The sequence below is a fragment of the Chrysemys picta genome, chromosome 13 (genome assembly GCF_011386835.1).
Source record: "Chrysemys picta bellii isolate R12L10 chromosome 13, ASM1138683v2, whole genome shotgun sequence".
In the NCBI taxonomy this organism is placed as follows: domain Eukaryota; kingdom Metazoa; phylum Chordata; order Testudines; family Emydidae; genus Chrysemys; species Chrysemys picta.
Genome location: NC_088803.1, coordinates 18,895,114 through 18,917,119, shown reverse-complemented (window position 1 = coordinate 18,917,119; position 22,006 = coordinate 18,895,114). Strand labels below are relative to the sequence as shown.

Here is a 22,006-nt window from a genome sequence, read left to right as displayed (position 1 = left end):
CACTTGATTTAGTTGGGATTGGTTGTACTCTGAGCAGGGGGTTGGACTAGCTAGCTCCTGCGGTCCCTTCCAACCCTGAGATTCTATGATTCGCTAGTCTCCATCCTGCTGCCATCAAGGTGGGGTTTGCCATTGGCGTCACTGGGAGCCGGAGAGGGCCATGGCTGCGTGAGATGGTCTCTGACCAAGAGGGGAACACGTGGTGGGCACCCATAGTGGGTCAGCCCTAGCCGCCTCAACACTGGCGGCGTCCAACTCCGCGAGAGAGAGCAGGGACTGCAGGGAACTGGAGTCCCTTACTCTCCCGAGTCTCCTCCCACAGCTCGACCCGCGAAGGGAGGGAGAACTACGTTTCCCGTGGGGCACCGCGAGAGGGGCCGTACAGAGACGGGCACGCAGCAGCGCCGGCCGGAGTCGGAGGCGGGCGGGGCGCGGGGCCAGGAGCGCGCGTGCCGGGATGGTGCCGCTGGGTGTGGGCGTGGCCTGGAACGCGGCTGCGGTGACTTTTGGGGGCGGGACCGGCCAAGGGGCGGGGCTGCGGCTGCGGCTGGTGTTGATCGTGCTCGGCTCGCGGAGGGACCGTTACTCTGAGGCGACGCAGCCTGGCGGTGGGAGGGCGCGTGAGGGCCGGGGACTGCAGTGGGTGGGGTCTGTCCCGGCTCGCGCACAACCCCCCGCTCCGCAGTGCCCGGCTCGCGCCGGGGTCCGGGTCCCTGTCCCTGCGCCATCGCCGCCTCGTCCCCAGCTGAGGCACCGAGCAGCCCCCCCGCCCCCTTCCCGGGCGATGCCCTTGGCCGGGCTGGGCGCCGGGGCAGGTGATTCCCAGCGTCCGCCGCTCGTGCGATCCGCCGCCGCCGCCATGGGGGACGGGGATGTCAACTCCAACCTGCTCATCGCCCGCAGCCCCGGGGACGCGCAGCTGGACAGGGCGGTGGGGCAATGGCTCAGCTGGGACAAGGTGGGTACCCGATGGGCGGGGGTGTCTGCGGGCGTGTGCCCTGCCCGGGAGCGGCCGGGGTTGAGCCGTGGGGTGCGCGTGGCTGCCGGGGGGGCGCGCCTGGCTGGGGGGGAGGGCTGCCGGGGGGGGCGCGGCGCTGCCGGGGGTGGGTTCGGCGCTGCCGGGGGGGCGCGCCTGGCTGGGGGGGAGGGCTGCCGGGGGTGGGCGCGTGGCTGGTGTTGGGGGGCGCGGCGCTGCCGGGGGTGGGCGCGTGGCTGGGGGGGGGCGTGGCTGGGGGGGCGGGCGCGTGGCTGGAGGGGGGGGGCGGGCGCGTGGCTGGGGGGGGGGCGCTGCCGGGGGGGGGGGGGGGGCGCGCGTGGCTGGGGGTGGCGGGCGCTGCCGGGGGTGGGGGGCGCGCGTGGCTGGGGGCTGGGCGGGGGAGGGCTTCATGCCAGAAGGCAGCACCAGATCCTCTCGTCTGACCCCTTGTAAATCAAAAGCCACAGTCGTCCCGTCCCGTTCCTCTCCCCCCCCCCCCCCCCGTTAGCCCTGCACTAAACCCAGCCACCCGGAATTAGACCCGAGGATGACCCGCCCGCAGGGGGTAGACTTATTACGCGCTAGAGGCAGCGTGTCTGCCTTTTGGAGTGACTGGATTGCGCAAAAGGGCATCATGCCGTGTTCGCAGATCACTGGTTATCACATCATTGGCCGATAGCTCTCCGATGGAAGTTACATTCCACCACCCTTTGCAGATTTTATCCCACTAAGGTGCACTGTGCTGTTCCTTAAAGTATTTTAGTCACCACTGGATCCTGCTGTCTTGAGACATTTAAAAAACAAACATGACCACTCTGGGGGGGTGTGGGTGTCTTTGTTCTCTCTGCGGACACATTAATTTGACATTAATTGGCTTTGCCCTTGGTAATGTGTTTATCCTCCTCATCTCTCTTGTTTTTTGCCAATAAGTGTCAGATCTGGTCTGGTGACATCTCATTCCAGTTCTCCTCCTCCCTTGCCCAGTAACTGATGCTCCTTTTATGAGGTTGTCCGACTGCTCAGATGGTGATGAGCTGAGCTCTCATGCAACAAGGGAGAAGGGTGAGAGCAGTCATTTGAAAAATATATGGGGGGAGGAATGTGGCATATGAAGATCCTGGAATCACAGATGGGAGTAAACACTATGTTCTGTTGTAATGCAGCCTATAAGAAGATATTAAGGGGGATGTTGATGATTGGCAATAAATGCATTGATTGGCAGATAAATTACTGAATGCATTGCTTTATGTGGCGAAGCGAACACTTCAATGGTTTCTCTTTTCAGATAAATCCCAGAGAGAATTAATCTGGTCCTAATGTAGAAGGACAACATAAGAAACTCTTTGTGGTGATTTGACAGGTTCTGAGGGGGGAATTCAATATGAAAAAGGCAAAAACTTTAAATGGGCAAACATATTTTTAATGCAATGTGTAACTAACCTAAAGGAATACACTGCCGTAGAATATAGTGTTGTAAATCCTAAAAAAGATTAGGCATCTATATAAATAGGGATAGCATTTACACTTACTCTGTCTAGCCTAAAAAAAATAAAGGCTATAATACTTCATGGCACAAGCTCACCACCAGCTGGGGTCAATGAGCCAGAGTATTGGCTGTTGTCCCTGATAAGACTAGATGGCTTATTTAATTTGTTTTGATATGAGAGTTCCATTGTTAGGCTTGATCCTGCAAAGACCTGTCTCCTGCTGAAGACAAAATTGCATACATGTGATTAAGCTTTTGAAGGATTTGGCTCATTTTAGGATATCAAAGCTCTTATAAATTTCATTGATTGTAAGAACTCTTTGTAAAGAGAATATTTTGGCTAGTACTGAATGTAGTCACCTGAAACCTAGCAACTGCTTAATAGCACATGCACAGCTGCTTGGGACAAGAAGTGAAGAATACCTTGTATTGACATTAAAGGAGTTTAAAACAATATACTGGTAATTATCCATGTTCCTAAAGTATATTTACACTGAATTATGTGAGGCCATTGTAACTTTTTTTATTTGTCTTGACTTTCTGAATCTAGAAAACTCATGTGTAAACATAGACTTAGGTCATTCTTTCAACCTTAAACATGGAGATTGGCGTTGTAGCATGCTATTTGAAAATAGAATGAGGCACCAAAAGGGCTGCACAACTATTCCAGTTTTCACAAAACACTAAAATTTAATTCTAGAATGTAGTCAGGATCCAATATTGTGGATTATGTGGCTAATAATTTTTTTTGCAGAGATTCATCAATTCTAAACCAAATGGGACCATTGTGATCATCTAATCTGATCTCCTGTATAACACAGGGCATAGAACTTCCACAAAGTAATTCCTAGGTACATTGTCAGGTTAAAAATTGTTTGCTTTTTAAAAAGCTTCCTGACCTGTGTTACTAAATACCTAAGATTAATAATGAATTTTTAAAACATCTAATTTATGAAGTTTACACTTTTAATTTTAGACAGTGGGAATAAAGTGTCAAAATTGCTTGGTTTACACTTGCTTTTAGGTCAGTTTCACTTTGTGCTAGTGCCTGATTTCCATAATTCTCATGCAACTGCAGCCCAAAGTGCAACATCTTAAAATCCAAACACCGGATCTTATGCAACAAATCTCTCATTGAATGAATGTATTTGAACAAAGCAGGAAGGTAAAATGTGCAGGATTTTTGGTTCTTGTCTCCTGAAATGATGCTAGATAGAAGAACATTAAAAACAGGTTTTTTAAATACTAAATTTTAATGGGAAAATATTTTGATAAGATTTTTTGCTATTGCAGCTATGTAGTATGATCCTTATCAAAAACGAATATAGTGAATTCGATTTTTTTAAAGTATAATCTTTATATATATGGTTTCTCTTGTTTTTGCTTTTAAACTCCTTAATTATGGTAGCTTTCCTTTGGCCAAAGACAAAGCAAAACATGCTTTGCACATACTTGATTAATTTACTTCTTGGAAGCTTTCATCCCATAGTATTGTCACTGTAAACAGATACTTACTGTCTCCATTTTAAAACCAGTTTTTGGAGCCTAATTAATACACAACCCTCAGCCTTTTGGACTGTTATCATTTTAGGTTTTTAATGTACCTGCAACTGCCTGTGGCCAACAAACACCCACTTTAGCCATTAATCTGCAGTGCCCAAGAGGAACAACAGGAAACCATTTGACTCCAGGGCTTGCTAATATTGACTTTTCCTTTTTCTCCTCAGATTAAGAGCTGTAGGATGCTTTCCAAAGAATAACATCCCACGTAGGCGTTTGTACAAAGGCAACTTTCACTAATCTAAATTCTGTTTTCATCATGGTTTTCCATTTGTTTCCTTTTCTGCTCATTTACTTTTTCCTCAGTTTCCTCTCTTTTTGTCAGGTTTTTTTGTTGATCCCGTCTCATATTTCTATTGCTGAGAAATTAGCTCTTTCAAGTTTACAAGGTACAACAGCATCCTATTCCCCTGCCCCCCCGTCTTCACTCCTCCTCATCTGTAGGCCACATAGTTGACCAAATGAAACACTAGCCTATTCTGCTATGAGCATTTCCCCCCCCCCCTTTCCTTGGTCCCATTTTTCTGAATTCTTTTTATTTTCTCTTTGCTCTCCCGAGATTGAGTATGGGCATGTACAGACTTCTCAAAAAGGGGTCCCAGGACAGGGTTTTTTTGAGCAGAACATCTCCCACATGGAGCTCACTGTAGGGTCCCAACCTCAGTTGGGAGTAGGTGGGCTGCGTGTTTTCATTAGCTGACTTTATATAGTGTTGGAATATGCTTCTCGAGTGGTATGAAAACAAGCTTCTTTCACTGAAAATCTGATATAATCTTCTTATAAGGCCCCTGTCACCATAGTGTCTGAGAACCTGTTGTGGAGAGCAATGCTCCAGCCGGGGAGTGGGGTTGGGTGCTTGCCCCGCTCCGTGCGGCTCCCGGAAGGAGCAGCATGTCTCCCCCCTCCCATCTCCTATGCGTAGGGGCAGCCAGGGTGCTCTGCACACTGCCCCCACAGCTCCCACTGGCCAGCAACCACAGCCAATGGGAGCTGCAGGGACAGTGCCTGCGGACAGGGCAGCGCGCAGAGCTGCCTGGCTGTGCTTCCGCATAGGAGCCAGAGGGAGGACATGCCACTGCTTCCGGGAGCTGCTTGAGGTAAGCGCCGCCCAGAGCCTGCACCCCTCATCCCCTCCTGTGCCCCAACCCCCTACCCCAGCCCTGATCCCTCCCCCACCCTCCAAATTCCTCAGTTCCAATCCTCCTGCACTCCCAGCCGCAGCCCTCACCCCCTCCTGCACCCCAACCCCTAATTTTGTGTGCTTTCATGGCCTGCCGTACGATTTCCATACCCAGATGTGGCCCTCGGGCCAAAAAAATTGCCCACCCCTGCTCTACTGGATGTCTGATTACTTGAGCATGCTCAGTGGAGTAGTCTTAACTTTATCAGTGTTGGCGATATGTGATATTAAGTTCTGGGGGTGGGTAAATGCAGAGTCTCCATAATGGGAATATGGATGTCATTCTGTGCCTGAGAAGAGGGATTATTATACTGGTGTCACGCAGCACAAACTGCAAAGCTGTTATCTGAACAGCAAGTGGCAAAAACTTGCTTGACTTGTGGAACTGCTGTAATTCTGGATGTGCAGACCCCTGTGAGCAGTCCCATTGATTTCAGTGGGGGCTCTGCCAGCATAGTGGTGCACTTGCACCGAGCTTATTGCAGAATTGGGCCTTGGTTGGTGACTATGATCCTTGATGTGGACTGGTAGTGGTGGCTGTGTATACACGGAAGATTATGACAGATGAGCTGTTTCACTTGGAAAAGATGCTGCAGTGCAACTGAACTGTAGTTTTCTTATTTTTGTTGTTGTAAAGTTGCATTTAAAGATAAAACTAAAATAGCGGCATTGATGAAATTGTCTTCTAAAGGCTGACAGTGTAACTAATATAAGATCTTTCTCCTTACAAAACCTTTAAAGCACGCTTCTCCAAGCAACCATGACAAATTGAGCACAACTAATTGTCAGAAACCAAAGAGAAGAAATATTTCTGAAATCACTCCATATGCATTTCAGTGGCCAGAGAAGATTATTATAAAGCTGAAGGACAAAAATCCTAGCCATAACTCGCTGCAGGTGTATTTTGGGGATAGCAAAAGCATCTCAAAGTGCAAATAAGGCCATAGGGAATTAGCAGTTCAATGAAATAAGAGGCTGTAAGGTAAGGCAATACTTTGGTATTAGTTTCTTAAAACTGAACCCAAGATGTACTGGCAACCAAATCTTCAAAAAAATTAAAACCGCTACACTATTAGTATTTGTTAGTGAAGAATCCTTGGTGCTATTTAAGCCAGACTTGCGGAGAGGCTTGAAAAATGCATTACTATGGTCTGTTGCACACTGGAGTGTACAAGTCAACAGATGTCTGACATGTCAACTTAGGCAAACATGTTGATGCTTTGAATTATTTCTGGGGTAAAAAGGACAAATGTGAAATGATCTGTAACAGAGTCCATAAGGATCCCTGGTTAAAAGAACTGCTGTTCTGTGTAGATTCAGGTGATGTAGTGAACTAAAATTGATGTTGAGGACTAAATAGCACTTTATCTCTGAGGACATCTTGTAACAGAAATGGAAAAGGTCTACAAAGATCTTGTATACAAGGAGAAACTAAAGAGTAGACTAATTTAGCTTAAACAGAATAAGGAAGAGATGGAGGTATCAAGCTGACTAGAATAATTTGAAGTAAATGTAGGAGTTGAGATACTTTAGTTTCATTGACTTAAACTGTGTATTATTTCTAACAGGTGAAAATACTAGAAAAAGCTAAAAAAAAAAAATATATCTTATTTGCTTAAGTCTTTATGCAACTTCCTTTTGCATTTCCTTCAGCTCTTTCAGTGACAATCAGTGAAACCAATTTCCCTTCCATTGTTAATTTCACTTCAGGGTTCTCAATACAGCAATGTTTAGGTTTTGCTGAGATCCTAAGAATCCCTCTGGTAAAGGACCAGGAGTACTTGTGGCACCTTAGAGACTAACAAATGTATTAGAGCATAAACTTTCGTGGACTACAGCCCACTTCTTTGGATGCATATAGGATGCATAGGCTATATGCATCCGAAGAAGTGGGTTGTAGTCCACAAAAGCTTATGCTCTAATACATTTGTTAGTCTCTAAGGTGCCACAAGTACTCCTGTTCTTTTTGCGGATACAGACTAACACGGCTGCTACTCTGAAACCTATCCAAAGAAGGTAAAGTGTGAGGCATCTAATAAAAATTTGTCATACTGATTCTCGTATACATTGCAAGATGTATGTACATGGGATATTTGAGTTGTGTATATGTACTCGAAAAAAGCTTTAAAATCTGCGGGCAAACAGGTTTTGCCAGACAAATGGATGTAGATTCAGCTGTCGGCCTTGATTCATATGTAGATTAAGCATTGGAAGCTCTGTTTTGTATATGGTGTCAACAGGAGGATGTGAAAACAACTTAAAGCCAGCACACCAGGAACAGAATCACTGGGGGTCATCCTGACCATGGGGACAAAAACAATGAGTTTTGGGAAATGCACAAAGTCATTTTGTTTTCATTCGCTGAGGAAGCAAAAAGAACAGTGCATTTTGCATTCATGAGATAAGCTGTTTTAAACAAAACTTTAATAGGCTAAAAACCTAACCTTAGGTCTTGTATTATTGTGCAGGTGCAAATGCTAGTAAGTTGAGATGATTAATAAAGAATAAACAGGTCTTTGGATTTTTTTCTACAATAGAACTTAAAAATCAAGAGCGTGGTATAAGTGGTACTATCAGGGTGATAATGCTTTAAACTATATGTTAGAGATTAATTAGTTGTGTCACAGAAAATTTTAAATTCCCTGTCGCTCAGGAACATTTATAAAATACTTTCCGTACTACAGTCATATTGGATTTTTAGGGGCTGATCCTGCTTCCATTTGAAAACATTAATAAAACATCCATTGACCTGCAGGAATTGGCTCTACCCTCATAGCAGGAATTGTAAGTTTTGAATAGGCTGGTGGCCATGGATTTATGTACTCTGAAATTCTGTGGCTGTGGAATTTACTGTAGAATTGTGTTCTAGAATGAGTATTTATTTATTTTTTTTTTTAAAACAAAAAGCTTTTAGTCCTTTATGGATGGGGAAAAAAACATAAATGCGAACAGTCTATCTAATGCAGTGTTTGCAGAAAGATAGGAACAATAGTTCTGAGGTGTGAACTGTCCTATTATCTCAATTAGTGTTTGTTTTGAAACCTAATTATGGCAGTTAAAAATGCGACTTTCACTGCTGATAATGTTGGCATCACTCACCTTCTCAGGTGCCAAAAGTCCCAACTGTCTCCTCTGCTTCCAAAACCTTCAGGTTTCCCCTGATTTTCATACTTCATCGATTTTTGTCTTCAGCAGGGCTGGCTCCAGGCACCAGCTTCTCAAGCAGGTGCTTGGGGCGGCTGCTCCTGAGAGGGGCAACACATCTGGGTATTTGGCGGCAATTTGGCGGACGGTCTCTCTCACTCCTGCTGGGAGCAAAGGACCCCCCGCCGAATTGCCAACGCAGATCGCGATTGCGGCTTTGTGTGTGTGTGTTTGTGTGTGTGTTGGCTGCTTGGGGCGGCCAAAACCCTGGAGCCGGCCCTGGTCTTCAGTACAAATTGTGCAGCACATTGAAAATTAAAAAATGGAGTAGCAGAAAACTGAATTCAACTGAGGGTATATTCTGATTGTACTATTCAATTTGATATTCAGTAAAATCTTAATTTGTTAATCTAGTTGAAGATGTCACAGAATTTCCAACCCGGGAATGTCTCAGGGTTCTGTGGTTTTGCCATGGAATATGTGACTGCTTGGGGGGTTTCATAAGTGGGCATTTAAACCTGAACGTGTGTGAGGAGGGAGAAGGGATCTATACATCTACTGTCAGTTGTAGAGTCACACTTCAAAATTAGTTCCACAATACCTACAACGTCAGCAAAAGTAATTTTGTATTGAAGAATGAAAACAGTAAGTCTGCTCCTCCTGATCATTAGCCTTGGAATAGGGCTTCAGAATGTCAGTCGAGAGCAGTATACTGTCTGCAAATGTTCTAACTTCCCTGGACAAAATCTGGATGTGTAGAGGGTACAGAGGATTTAAAATATCTTCCTACATAGAGAACACTTTCAGGCAATGCACATCTTTCTTTTTGTAATACCTTCTTCAAATCCAGGGACAAGGTTGTATCCTGTCAGTGATCCTCCTGCCCCATGTTTGTGTTTTTTTTTTTTTTTTTTTTTTTCCATTTCATGTGCTAATTCATTCCCCTGCGCTCTTCTGTTTACATCAGACCTGAAATTAATCATGGTCTGTTGAGAAGAAACTTCTGCCGCCTTCTTCACACTGTCAAGTAGCAAACCTGGTGACGATGCAAAATGCTTCTCTTTCCGGAGTTGACGTTGGGAGATTTTTCTGAGCAACCATAGCAGAGTCCACGTGAAATGAGCTATTAAAAACACTATTGCTTAGTCAGTGGGGTGGAGTAAAAGGCCAGATTCATCAATTTGCAAACCTCGGGGAGAGAATCTGATGAAATTTGCAAAGGATCCTGATGTCCGTAGACCTGAAAATTGTTTTGGAAGGGGTAAAACTTTGTAGATTCTAACAATGGTTGAATTATTGTCTTTGCTTTTACTCTCCGAATACCTGCTCTTGGAACCACTATTTTGTCTTTAATATGAAATCTTTGTCAGTGTCTGATAAGACCAGTAACGTCATTTGAACTAGAAAGTGCCATGCAAACTGAATTGAATGTTAAATTCAATTAAAATTAGGTTTAGTTAAAATGGGTTTAAGACACCTTATCTGGTTTGTCCAATTAAACGCTCAAATCTGGTTTAGAAAACAATTTGAGACGAGAGCCTCTTTTATATAAAAAAAAAGGGGGGGGGGGCGGAGTTCATCTAGTTCAGTGCAGCAGTGAAAGCAGACAATTATAGGACAGAGGCATTGGCATATAAGTCAATGTAAATACGTTGGCAGGAACAATATTCAAACTTGGTGTTGCTTAGAGAGGAAATCATCTTTGTTGGCTCCTATGGTGCTGTGTGGTGTTAGATAAATGTATTACATTTTGCTGTAGTTTTGTTGGTTCAAGACTAACAGTTCCCAGTAGCTTTTATGTTACTATTGATTATAGCTACCTAACAATTCAGTCTTATTCCTCTTCTCTTCCAAATGGGATTTCCCTTCAGTTTCCAAAGAATATTCTTAAAATATTTTTTTATTTAGCTTTCTCTGAGATCTTGTTTGGAGGGCTTACTGAGAATACCTACAAGGTGAAAATGGTAGGAATTTTTATTACTAGTTTGTGCTTTTCTAGATAAATATTGTTGGATTTATATACCTCATAGTAGGTTTTGAAACCAATCTTAACAGTAGGGTTAAAATAACTATGTAATAGAATGCTAGGTGGCTTCTCCATTAGTCCAAACCTTTAGTCTAACTGCAAACCTGGACAGAAAGAATTACTTATCAGAGGGAATGGAGCACAAAACCCATTGGGAAGGGAACACTTGATCCCGTGCAGGGATTTGATCTCTGCTGACCAGGCAGGGTGTGGGAGTGCTGAGGGCAGCATGCTCATTTGCTTTGGGGGGGGTGTCATGTTTGCACTGCCTTTGAACAAGACCCCTTATCCCCAACAATGTTTAGACAACCGACTGAACAGCACAAACTCTTCAAATAGCTGAATCCAAGTCCTTAGCAGAAGGAAGGTTGCTCTGTTGGGGCATTTAAGGATGCTGGAGCATCTGTCTTATAAAACAAGGAAAATGTAAAAATCATTGAGGAGCAACTGCTATTTTATATCAAAACAACCTAGGTTTTTTCACCTTAAAGGGTTTCAGTAAAGCCTCCTGTCATAGTAATTCTGGCAGCTGTCAAGAGGAGGCATGTCAGTCTACAGCTGTATTTGATTTATTTTAACTATTCTCTTCTGACCCTTCTATTTTATTTTAATTGAATTTGGTCTGTTTCTACAATACTTGTTTTCTGTAGCCTGAAGAGCATGATTCTAAGTAGCAACATCCTCTATGCTTTTGGTTAGTTCAGTAAAAGGTATTCTCTAACTTAAAATAAATAAACTTAATAAAGGTCGTTATAGAAAAAGGTCTGTTGTACAAAGGGTTTGGCTCTCATCCAAGCATCTCTCAGCTGTGTGTCTAGTCTGAGTTAAGGTTTACTTGTACCCCAGGAATATAATGGAATGCTACATAGTTTTACTAATCCCCTACATCTTTCCTGAGCCCTATATTCATTTTCAGCCAGTGCTAAAGTTACTCTCAGTGGGAACCGTAATGGTGCAGTGATGCTGAAAGCTTTCCTGCATAATACAGTGTCTTTGAAATAGGGTGTGTCAGTTTTTTCCTTTACTTCATGCACTCGCAGTCTGCGGTGTTAAATCCATGCCACTCAAATCTTAATTTTCAATGAGTATGCTGATTGCTGGTTCCTGTTTGTCTTATGGATCTAAGAACTGAACCTTTAGAAGTGAGCCACTGCACACCTGAAAAACGGAGCACAGTAGAATTTATTTAATACACATCTCTTTAAAGACAACAAAAAAACTTGGTGGGCTAACTCCACTTCTCAGTGATTCTATAATAACAAGATGTGGTGAGGGATTAATAATGTAAGACTCTGCTCTTACAAAATACACTTGTGTGTCTATTTTTTGAATATCGTGTACAGTACAGTATTGAGTGTTGGGATGGTGCCATACTGGTGTGACCGTACTGAATGAACGGTGACAACATGGCTTGACATGACTGAACTGTGAAAGAGGATTCTGGGAGAAGAATCCTTTTCTTAGCATCAGGCAGATGCCAGAAGTGAAACTGACTGGCTCCATGCTGCGTGTATGAGGAATACTGATCTTTGCATCAGCAAATATGTCCACTTGAAAGCAAATAACACGTGTAGAACATCTTGAGTGGAGCCCGGGCTGACCGGGGCATCTTGACCCTGTAGAAAGACATCACGCAGGGGCTTGTCAAGGCTGCTTCCCCACTCTGAACTTTAGGGTACAAATGTGGGGGCCTGCATGAAAACTTCTAAGCTTAACTACCACCTTAGATCTGGTCCGCTGCCACCATTCCCAAAGCTAGTTCCCTTCCCTGGGAAGCCTTGAGAAACTCTTCACCAATTCCCTGGTGAATACAGATCCAAACCCCTTGGATCTTAAAGCAAGGAGAAATTAACCATCCCCCTTCCTTCCTCCCACCCACTCCTGGTGGATCAAGATCCACCCCCCCTTGGATCTTAAAACAAGGAAAAATCAATCAGTTTCTTAAAAAGAAGGCTTTTAATTAAAGAAGAGAGGTAAAAATCATCTCTGTAAAATCAGTATGGAAAATAACTTTACAGGGTAATCAAACTTAAAGAGCTCAGAGGACCCCCCCTCTAGCCTCAGGTTCAAAGTACAGCAAACAGAGAGAAACACTCTAGTAAAAGGTACATTTACAAGTTGAGAAAACAAAGTAAAACTAACATGCCTTGCCTGGCTGTTTACTTACAAGCTTGAAATATGAGAGACTTGTTTAGAAAGATGGGGAGAACCTGGATTGATGTCTGGTCCCTCTCAGTCCCAAGAGCGAACGACTTCCCAAACAAAGAGCACAAACAAAAGCCTTCCCCCCCCCCCCCCCGCCCCGATTTGAAAGTAGCTTGTCCCCTTATTGGTCCTTTGGGTCAGGTGTCAGCCAGGTTACCTGAGCTTCTTAACCCTTTACAGGTAAAAGGATTTTGGAGTCTCTGGCCAGTAGGGATTTTAGAATACTGTACACAGGAGAGCTGTTACCCTTCCCTCTGTAGTTATGACAGGGCTAAAGTGAATGATTCATCAGGGAGTGAATGTGGGGTAATGTTCAGTTGGCACCACTCTGCAGTCTCCTCCTAAAGTATTTGGTAAAAATTAATAACCACATTCCTATTGAGCATGCTTTTAAGACATGTGAATCCTTTGAGGAAAAAGTATAAAAGTCAAACCAATTAAATTACTGTTGGGGATTCCTTAATTGAGGCTTGAAGAAACTGCTAGACAGAGTAGCCAAAACTCTGCTCCATGGGCTTGAGTAGGATTGTGACCAGAAGGGTTTCCAGGCAGCCAAGGCCTTGCCTCCAGGGAATCTGAGACAGACCAGAGGGCTGAGGAGACGAGACCTGGAGAGAAGAAGCCGTCCATAAAATTGGTGACCACCTTCTTTGTTTTCGAAGCAGGGATTGCGTGAAGCTAGCGCAGGGCCTGTTTGTGTATGTTTGTGAAAGAGAGGCTCGCTAAGAGGAATGTATAGCTCTTAACGTATAGTTCTTAATGTTTAACATAGGAGTTATGTGCATAATGTAACCCTTTACCGCTTGTGTAATTCCTTCTCAATAAACTGCTGCGCATGCAAGATAATTCTTGTGGACCTTTTTCATTGGTATGACAGTAATCTGCTCCAATGGGAGCCATTAAAGATCCATTTCAGGGGTAGTAGTGCCCCCTGGTGCCAACATTGAGCACAAGGAATTAAACATGGCTAACCAGATTTTGAAAAGTTCCAATCCCAGGCCACAATTTTATAGCAGTCTGAGATCCCTGAAAAAGATTCAGGGCTAGTCAACAGTGGGAACTTACATGGGCATAGCTACATCTCTCAGGGGTGTGAAAAATCCACACCCTTAAGAGACATTAGCTACACTGGCCTATCCCTCGATGTAGACCGAGTTAATTCGATGGAAGAATTCTTCTGTTGACCTAGCTACTACCTCTTGGCATAAGTAATCCACCTCCCCCAACTGGAGAACCTCTCTCATTGGCGTAGTGTCTATGCCGACACACCACAGCGGCACAACTGCAGCTGGGCCACTGTAGCAGTTTAAGTGTAGACAAGTCCTTAGAGTTAAAATGTTGCCAGCTGTGCGTACAATGGTGTAATGGTTTTTACCTTCAAGGTATGTGTAATGTTGACCATAAAATCATAGCTTTAATTGCCTTTGGATAAATTGATGTAGATGACTCATTAATAGAACAAATCTTTCCATTTTTAAACCACAGTACGCTGCTCTAGTGGATGAGAGAAAGCAGCAGATGTGATATATCTTGGTTTTAATAGGCTTTTGATACATTCCTACATGACATTCTCATAAGCAATCTGGGGAAATGTGATCTAGATGAAAGTACTGTAAGGTGGGCACATAACTCTTTGAAGAATCCTATTCAGAGTAGTTTATTAATAGGATTTACCTAGTGGGCTCCCCTGGGGGTCTGTCCTGGGTCTGGTACTGGTCAGTATTTTCATTAATGACTTGAACAATGGAGCGGAGATTATGGTTATAACAGTTGCAAATGACACTAAGCTCTGAGGAGCTGCACTTTGAAGGACAGGATCAGACTTCAAAATGACCTTGACAAATTAAGAGAATTGGTCTGAAATCAACAAGATGAAATTCAATAAAGACAAGCGCAAAGCACTATACATAGGAAGGAAAAATCAAATGCACAACTACAAAATGGGGAATAACTGTCAAGGTAGTAGTTCTGCAGAAAAGGATCTGGGACCTATAGTGGATCAGAAACTGAACATGAGCCAACAATGATGATGCAGTTGCAAAAAAAGGTTAATATAATTCAGGAGTGTAGCAACAGGAGTGTTGTATGTAAGCTATGGGAGGTAATGGTCCCCCTCTGTTAGGCATTGGTGAGGTCTCAGCTGGCGTACTGTGTCCAGTTTGGGGCACCAGACATCAAGAAAGATGTGGACAAAGTAGAGAGAGCCCAGAAGAGATGGTAAAAGGTTTAGACAACCTGACATATGAGGAAAGTTTGAAAAACGAACAAAAAAACCCACCTGGGCACGTTTAGTCTCAAGAAAAGAAGGCTGAGGGGGGGACTTGACGCAAACAGATGCTAGGGACACCATCCCTACCCATCCTGGCTAACAGCCATTTGTGGACCTATCCTCCATGAATTTATCTAGTTATTTTTTGAACCCTGTTATAGTCTTGGCCTTCACAGCAACCCCTGCCAAGTAGTTCCACAGGTTGACTGTGCCATCTGTGAAGAAGTACTTCCTTTTGTTTGTTTGAAATCTGCTGCCTATTAATTTCGTTTGGTGACTCTTAGTTCTTATGTTATGAGAAGGAGTAAATCACACTTCCTTTACTTTCTCCACACCAGTCATGATTTTATAGACCTCAACCATATCCCCCCTTAGTCGTCTCTTTTCCAAGCTGAAAAGTCCCAGTCTTATTAATCTCTCCTCATATGGAAGCCATTCCATGCCCCTAATCATTTTTGTTGCCCTTTTCGGAACCTTTTCCAATTCCAATATATCTTTTTTGAGATGGGGTGACCACATCTGCACGCAGTATTCAAGATGTGGGCGTACCATGGATTTAAATAGAGGCAATATATTTTCTATCCCTTTCTTAATGATTCCAAGCATTCTGTTTGCTTTTTTGACTGCCACTGCACACTGAATGGATGTTTTCAGAGAACTATCCACAGTGACTCAAAGATCTCTCACTTGAGTGGTAACAGCTAATTTAGACCCCATCATTTTCTATGTAGAGTTGGGATGATGTTTTCCAATATGCATTACTTTGCATTTATCAACACTGAATTTCATCTGCTGTTCTCTTACCCAGACACCCAGTTTTGTGAGATCTCTTTGTAACTTTTCACAGTCTGCTTTGGACTTAACTATCTTGAGAAATTTTGTATCATCTGCAAATTTTGCCATCTCCCTGTCTACCCCTTTTTCCAGATGTGGGCTCCCTATCCCACCTAGCTGAGTCAGAGTCCACCCGATAAAGATTAATTCCTTCCTTGGGTCTTTGGGCATCCTGCACATTGCCAGCTCCCATCTAGTCCCAGGGTGGGGGGCTGGGCAGCTCATGGGGGGCGGGGACGGGTGGGTTTCTTACCCCTGCTCATCATTACAATGAGCTGCCGTCAGCACCACGTCATCCTGAATCAGGAACCCCCACACGTTTTCACCCCCCTCCATGTTGCTATTTTCATGTAGGGTCTGGAGTGGGGCCGGGCTTCCCATCCCGCAATAATCTACCCTGGCAGGGAGACAGGGAGAGGTGAAAAACACATGGTCTGGGACAACCTGTGTCTGGAGAATGTAACCAAGGCCCCCAGGTCCAACCTACGCCTAATCATGAGCCCTGATCAGTCTGTGGACCCGGACAGCCCAGCCTCCCGCTCCCTCCTCTCCAGATCAGCCCCTCAGCACCTCCGCTCTCCCCTCCTCTCCCCTGGATCGGCCCCTCGCTCTATCCCCATCCCACTATACATCTATGGATTCCCATCTGGACCTGTGCACTCATCCATCCCTGATCTCTCTGGGGGCTCCCTCTCCCTGGGGCTCCCCCCTCCCCCCCAAGCCCACTTCGGACCCAATGCTCCTCTGGGACTGATAGTTAAATCTGTCCCCTCTGCTTCCCATGGGCCCCAATGCCCCACCTCTGTCCTCACCAGCCTGAGCCCCGGGGGGCAGGAGAAAGGCCGCAGGGAGCAGGATCAAGAGCTGCATCCTCAGAGCCAACTAGGGATGGGCACGGAGCCTCTGACTCAGCTCTGGAGGTTATACGGACCAGGACAGGAGAGGGGAGGGCAGGACCTGCAACCACAAAGGCACGTACTCAGCTGCCTGGAAACCCCCACCTGGATGGGCCAGGGATGGAAATGCCCCTGGGAGAAGTCACAGCCACGCCCACGTCAGGGAGGAGGGGTTTCCTCCCTGCTCTGGTGCCCAGCCAGCCTGGCTGCGGATGTGGCTAACACTGTCCCCCGCCAACTTCTTTGCTATAAGTGTGAGAAATGCCCTTGGGCTTTTCTGCACCTAGATTCCCTGGCCGCTCAATTTCAAGGCCAGCATTTGCACCTTAGCTACAACCGGACCTTCTCTGACTCAAGCTCCTGGCCACCTGGTCTCGTCCTGCTTTGGCCAGCGAGGTCGAAGAGCCCCCTGCGCTCAGAAACCCTCTCCCCACCGAGGTTCCTACAGATGGGGGCCGAGTCCCCTCTTCACCTCCTAACATCTCCGGAAATCGATCCCCTTGGAGCTCTCCCCACCAGGCCAGGTCTCCAGATTTTGACTTGCTCTGGTTACTCCTTCCAACTTGCCAACATCCAGTTTTGAGGGGACACCAGAACCGGATACAGTCTCCTGGTACAGTCTCACCAAGGCCACGTCCAGAGGTGACACCCTCTTCCCCCAGCTCCTACTTGATATCCCCTGGTGTATACTCCCACGGACGGCGTCTGCCGCTTAGCGCTGGGAGCTCATGCTGGGTCAGTTTCCACCATGACCCCTAAGTCCCTTTCAGAGTCCTCACTCTTCAGGATACAGCCCCCATCCGGTCAGCATGAGCGACATCCCTTGATGTCTGACCTTCCATTTGACTGGTTTCAGATGTCTGTTTAATTGAGCCCAGCTCACCAGGCCACCCAGATCGGTTCATAGCTGTGAGATGTCCTCCCTGTTTTTTACCACCAATCTCTGGGTCCTCCGCAGACTTTACCATACTCTTACCGTCCCCCAAGGATGACAGCAGGGTCACTGAACACGGCCTGTCCTCCACGAACCCATGTCATTAAGGATATTCCCCTCCTTCATCAAACATCTATTGATAAAGTCCAACCTCACCCATTGCACTGTTTCACTTTGGATCCCTGTGGTGGAGCTGGGATATCTGATGGATGAGGGGGCGGGATGGAACCACCCAGATACATGTAGACCTGCGCGTCACCACCTGCACACATTGCAGAGCCATTCTAGATGCATGAATGCCCAACTACATCCATGTAGATTCATTTTGATTGAGGCAGTTCCATTCTAGATCTATCCATACCCACACGAAGAGCCAGTCTAGATCAATGCACAGACATTCTAAAGCCAAGTAGATCCTTGTATGTCCGTTCTAGACCCGTCTCCCTAGCCCACCCACTGGCTGGAGCCTGCTGGTAGCTACAGCTGCTGTTGCTGACCTGACTTCCAGGCTAGGGGTATGTCTACACTACGAAATTAGGTTGAATTTATAGAAGCCGGTTTTATAGAAATCGGTTTTATACAGCTGATTGTGTGTCCCCCCACATAAAATACTCTGAGTGCATTAAGTCGGTGGACCGCGTCCACAGTACCGAGGCTAGCATCGACTTCTGGAGCGTTGCACTGTGGGTAGCTATCCCAGAGTTCCCGCAGTCTCTGCCGCCCATTGGAATTCTGGGTTGAGATCCCAATGCCTGAAGATGCAAAAACAGTGTCGTGGGGCGTTCTGGGTACATGCCGTCAGGCCCCTCCCCCGCCGTCAGAGCAACGGCAGACAATCGATTCGCGCCTTTTTACCTGGGTTACCTGTGCAGACAACATACCACGGCAAACATGGAGCCCGCTCAGCTCAGCTCAGCTCACCGTCACCATATGTCATCTGGGTGCCAGCAGACGTGGTACTGCATTGTTACACAGCAGCAGCTAATTGCCTTTTGGCCGTAGACGGTGCAGTATGACTGGTAGCCGTCATCGGCTATCTGGGTGCTGGCAGACATGGGGCTGCATTGCTACACAGCAGCAGCCCTTTGCCTTTTGGCAGTAGATGGTGTATTACAATTGGTATCCATCGTCATCATACTGCAGTTCAATCAGAGGCACCTGGGCAGACATGCTTTGTCTCCTGAAGACTCAGTCCTGCCGGCAGTCCTATTGAACCATCTTGACGATGATGGCTAGCAATCGTAGTACAGTATCTTCTGCCAAGCACCCAGAAGATGCCGAGGGCTATCAGTCATGCTGCACTGTCTGCTGCCAGCTTAAGATGTAAAAAATAGATGGACCAGATTTGTTTGGTATTCATTTGCTTCCCCCTCCCTCCGTGAAATCAACGGCCTGCTAAACCCATGGTTTTGAGTTCAATCTTTGGGGGGGCCATTCTGGGTGACAGTTGTTTGTGTTTCTCCCTGATGCACAGCCACCTTTGTTGATTTTAATTCCCTGTACCTGTACGCCAGGTCGTCACTAGCCCCTCCCTCCCTCCATCAGATACTAGTTTTGCGCCTTTTTTCAGACCAGACGCCATGGCACTGGGATCATGGAGCTCGCTCAGATCACCGCGGCAATTATGAGCACTATGAACACCACGCGCATTGTCCTGGAGTATATGCAGAGCCAGGACATGCCAAAGCAAAACCAGGACCAGCCGAGGAGGCGATTGCAGCGCGGCGACGAGAGTGATGAGGAAATTGACATGGACATAGCCTCTCATAAAGTACAGGCCCCAGCAATGTGCAAATCATGGTGTTACTGGGGCAGGTTCATGCCGTGGAACACCGATTCTGGTCCTGGGAAACAAATACAGACTGGTGGGACCGCATCATGTTGCAGGTGTGGGACAATTCCCAGTGGCTGTGAAACTTTCGCATGCATAAGGGCACTTTCATGCAACTTTATGACTTGCTTTCCCCTGCCCTGAAGCGCCAGAATACCAGGATGAGAGCAGCCCTCACAGTTGAGAAGTGAGTGGCGATAGCCCTGTGGAAGTTTGCAACGCCAGACAGCTACCGGTCAGTCGGGAATCAATTTGGAGTGGGCAAATCTACTGTGGGGGCTGCTGTGATCCAAGTTGCCAGGGCAATCAAAGACCTGCTGATATCAAGGGTAGTGACTCTGGGGAAACGTGCAGGTCATAGTGGATGGCTTTGCTGCAATGGGATTCCCAAACTGTGGTGGGGCGATAGTCGGAACCCATATCACTATCTTGTCACCGGAGCACCAAGCCACCGAGTACATAAACCGCAAGGGGTACTTTTCAGTGCTGCTGCAAGCCCTGGTGGATCACAAGGGACATGTCACCAACATCAGCGTGGGATGGCCGGGAAAGGTACATGATACTCGCGTCTTCAGGCACTCTGGTCTGTTTCGAAAGCTGGAGGAAGGGACTTTCTTCCCGGACCAGAAAATAACCGTTGGGGATGTTGAAATGCCTATCATGATCCTTGGGACCCAGCCTACCCCTTAACGCCATGGCTCATGAAGCCGTACACAGGCAGCCTGGACAGTAGTCAGGACCTGTTCAACTACAGGCTGAGCAAGTGCCGAATGGTGGTGGAATGTGCATTTGGACGTTTAAAAGCACGCTGGCGCAGCTTACTGACTCGCTCAGACCTCAGCGAAAAAAATATTCCCATTGTTATTGCTGCTTGCTGTGCGCTCCACAATATCTGTGAGAGTAAGGGGCAGATATTTATGGCGAGGTGGGAGGTTGAGGCAAATCGCCTGGCCGCTGATTACGCGCAGCCAGACACCAGGGTGGTTAGAAGAGCACAGCAGGGCTCCGTGCGCATCAGAGAAGCTTTGAAAACGAGTTTTGTGACTGGCCAGGCTACGGTGTGAAACTTCTGTTTGTTTCTCCTTGATGAGCCCTCCGCCCCCGCCCCTCCCCCCCCCCGGTTCACTCTACTTCCCTGTAAACCAACCACCCCACCCTCCCCTCCCCCCTTCCAGCACCGCTTGCAGAGGCAATAGAGTCATTGTTACTTCTCATTCATGCATTCTTTATTAATTCATCATACAACTAGGGGGATAATTGCCAAGGTAGCCCGGGATGGGTGGGGGAGGAGGGAAGGAAAAGGACACGCTGCAGTTTAAAACTTTAACTCTTATTGAAGGCCAGCCTTCTGATGCTCGGGCAATCATCTGGGGTGGAGTGACTGGGTGGCCGGAGGCCCCCCCACCGTGTTTTTGGGCATCTGGGTGAGGAGGCTATGGAACTTGGGGAGGAGAGCTGTTGATTACACAGGGGCTGTAGCGGCAGTCTCTGCTCCTGCTGCCTTTCCTGCAGCTCAACCATACGCTGGAGCATATCAGTTTGATGCTCCAGCAGCCGGAGCATTGACTCTTGCCTTCTGTCTGCAAGCTGATGCCACCTATCATCTTCAGCCCGCCACTTGCTCTGTTCAGCCCACGATTCTGCCTGCCACCTCTCCTCTCGTTCATATTGTGCTTTTCTGTAGTCTGACATTGACTGCCTCCACGCATTCTGCTGTGCTCTGTCAGCATGGGAGGACATCTGGAGCTCCGAGAACATATCATCCTGAGTCCACCATTTTCTCCTTCTAATCTTCACTAGCCTCTGCGAAGGAGAAACATTTGCAGCTGGTGGAGGAGACGGAAGAGGTGGTTAAAAAAGACACATTTTAGAGAACAATGGGTACACTCTTTCACGTTAAATTTTGCTGTTCACATTACACAGCACATGTGCTTTCATTACAAGGTCGCATTTTTCCTCTTATATTGAGGGCCTGCCGGTTTGGTGTGAGAGATCACTCACGCAGTGCCAGGCACCAGATTTCGGCTTGCAGGCAGCCATGGTAAGCCACGGTCTTTTGGCTTTTTTAACCTTTTTAACATGTGGGAATGGTTTCAAACAGTAGCGCCTTCATTTCCCATACCAAGCACCCGTTGGGTTGGCCATTTAAAATGGGTTTGCAATGTAAAAGGAGGGGCTGCGGTTTCCGGGTTAACATGCAGCACAAACCCAAATACCCTCCCCCACACACACACACACACACCCCAATTCTCTGGGATGATCACTTCACTCCTCCCCCCTACCGCGTGGCTAACAGCGGGGAACATTTCTGTTCAGCCGAGCAGGAACGGGCACCTCTGAATGTCCTCTTAATAAAATCACCCCATTTCAACCAGGTGACCGTGAATGATATCACTCTTCTGAGGATAACAAAGAGAGATAAGGAATGGATGTTGTCTGCATTCCAGCAAACACCGGGACCATACGCTGCCATGCTTTGTTATGCAATGATTCCAGACTACGTGCTACTGGCCTGGTTGGGGTAGTGGTGGCTGCACCCCCTAGCATCGCATGCAGCTCCGCGTAGAAGCGGCATGTTTGCGGCTCTGCCCTGGACCTTCTGTTTGCCTCTCTGGCTTTGTGGTAGGCTTGCCTTAGCTCCTTAATTTTCACGCAGCACTGCTGT

General features: G+C 46.6%; 1 protein-coding gene across 7 annotated transcripts in view; it reads left to right on the top strand.

Annotated features, from left to right (window-relative positions):
- The first annotated feature begins 542 nt into the window (after window positions 1–542).
- The window catches only part of LOC135975277 (uncharacterized), a 259,450-nt gene continuing 237,986 nt past the window's right edge, over window positions 543–22,006 (top strand). For 4 of the 7 annotated variants that reach the window (XR_010592206.1, XR_010592204.1, XR_010592203.1 and 1 more), the window contains exons 1-2: window positions 545–684; window positions 816–958. Coding sequence is in view for 2 of the 7 variants with exons in the window: in XM_065565592.1 (XP_065421664.1) it covers window positions 860–958 (99 nt within the window). In the remaining 5 variants the exon portion in view is untranslated. Of the gene's footprint in view, window positions 959–1,906; window positions 5,857–22,006 lie in introns of those variants that run through there. The other 3 variants (XR_010592207.1, XR_010592205.1, XM_065565591.1) reach the window with 3 other exon arrangements.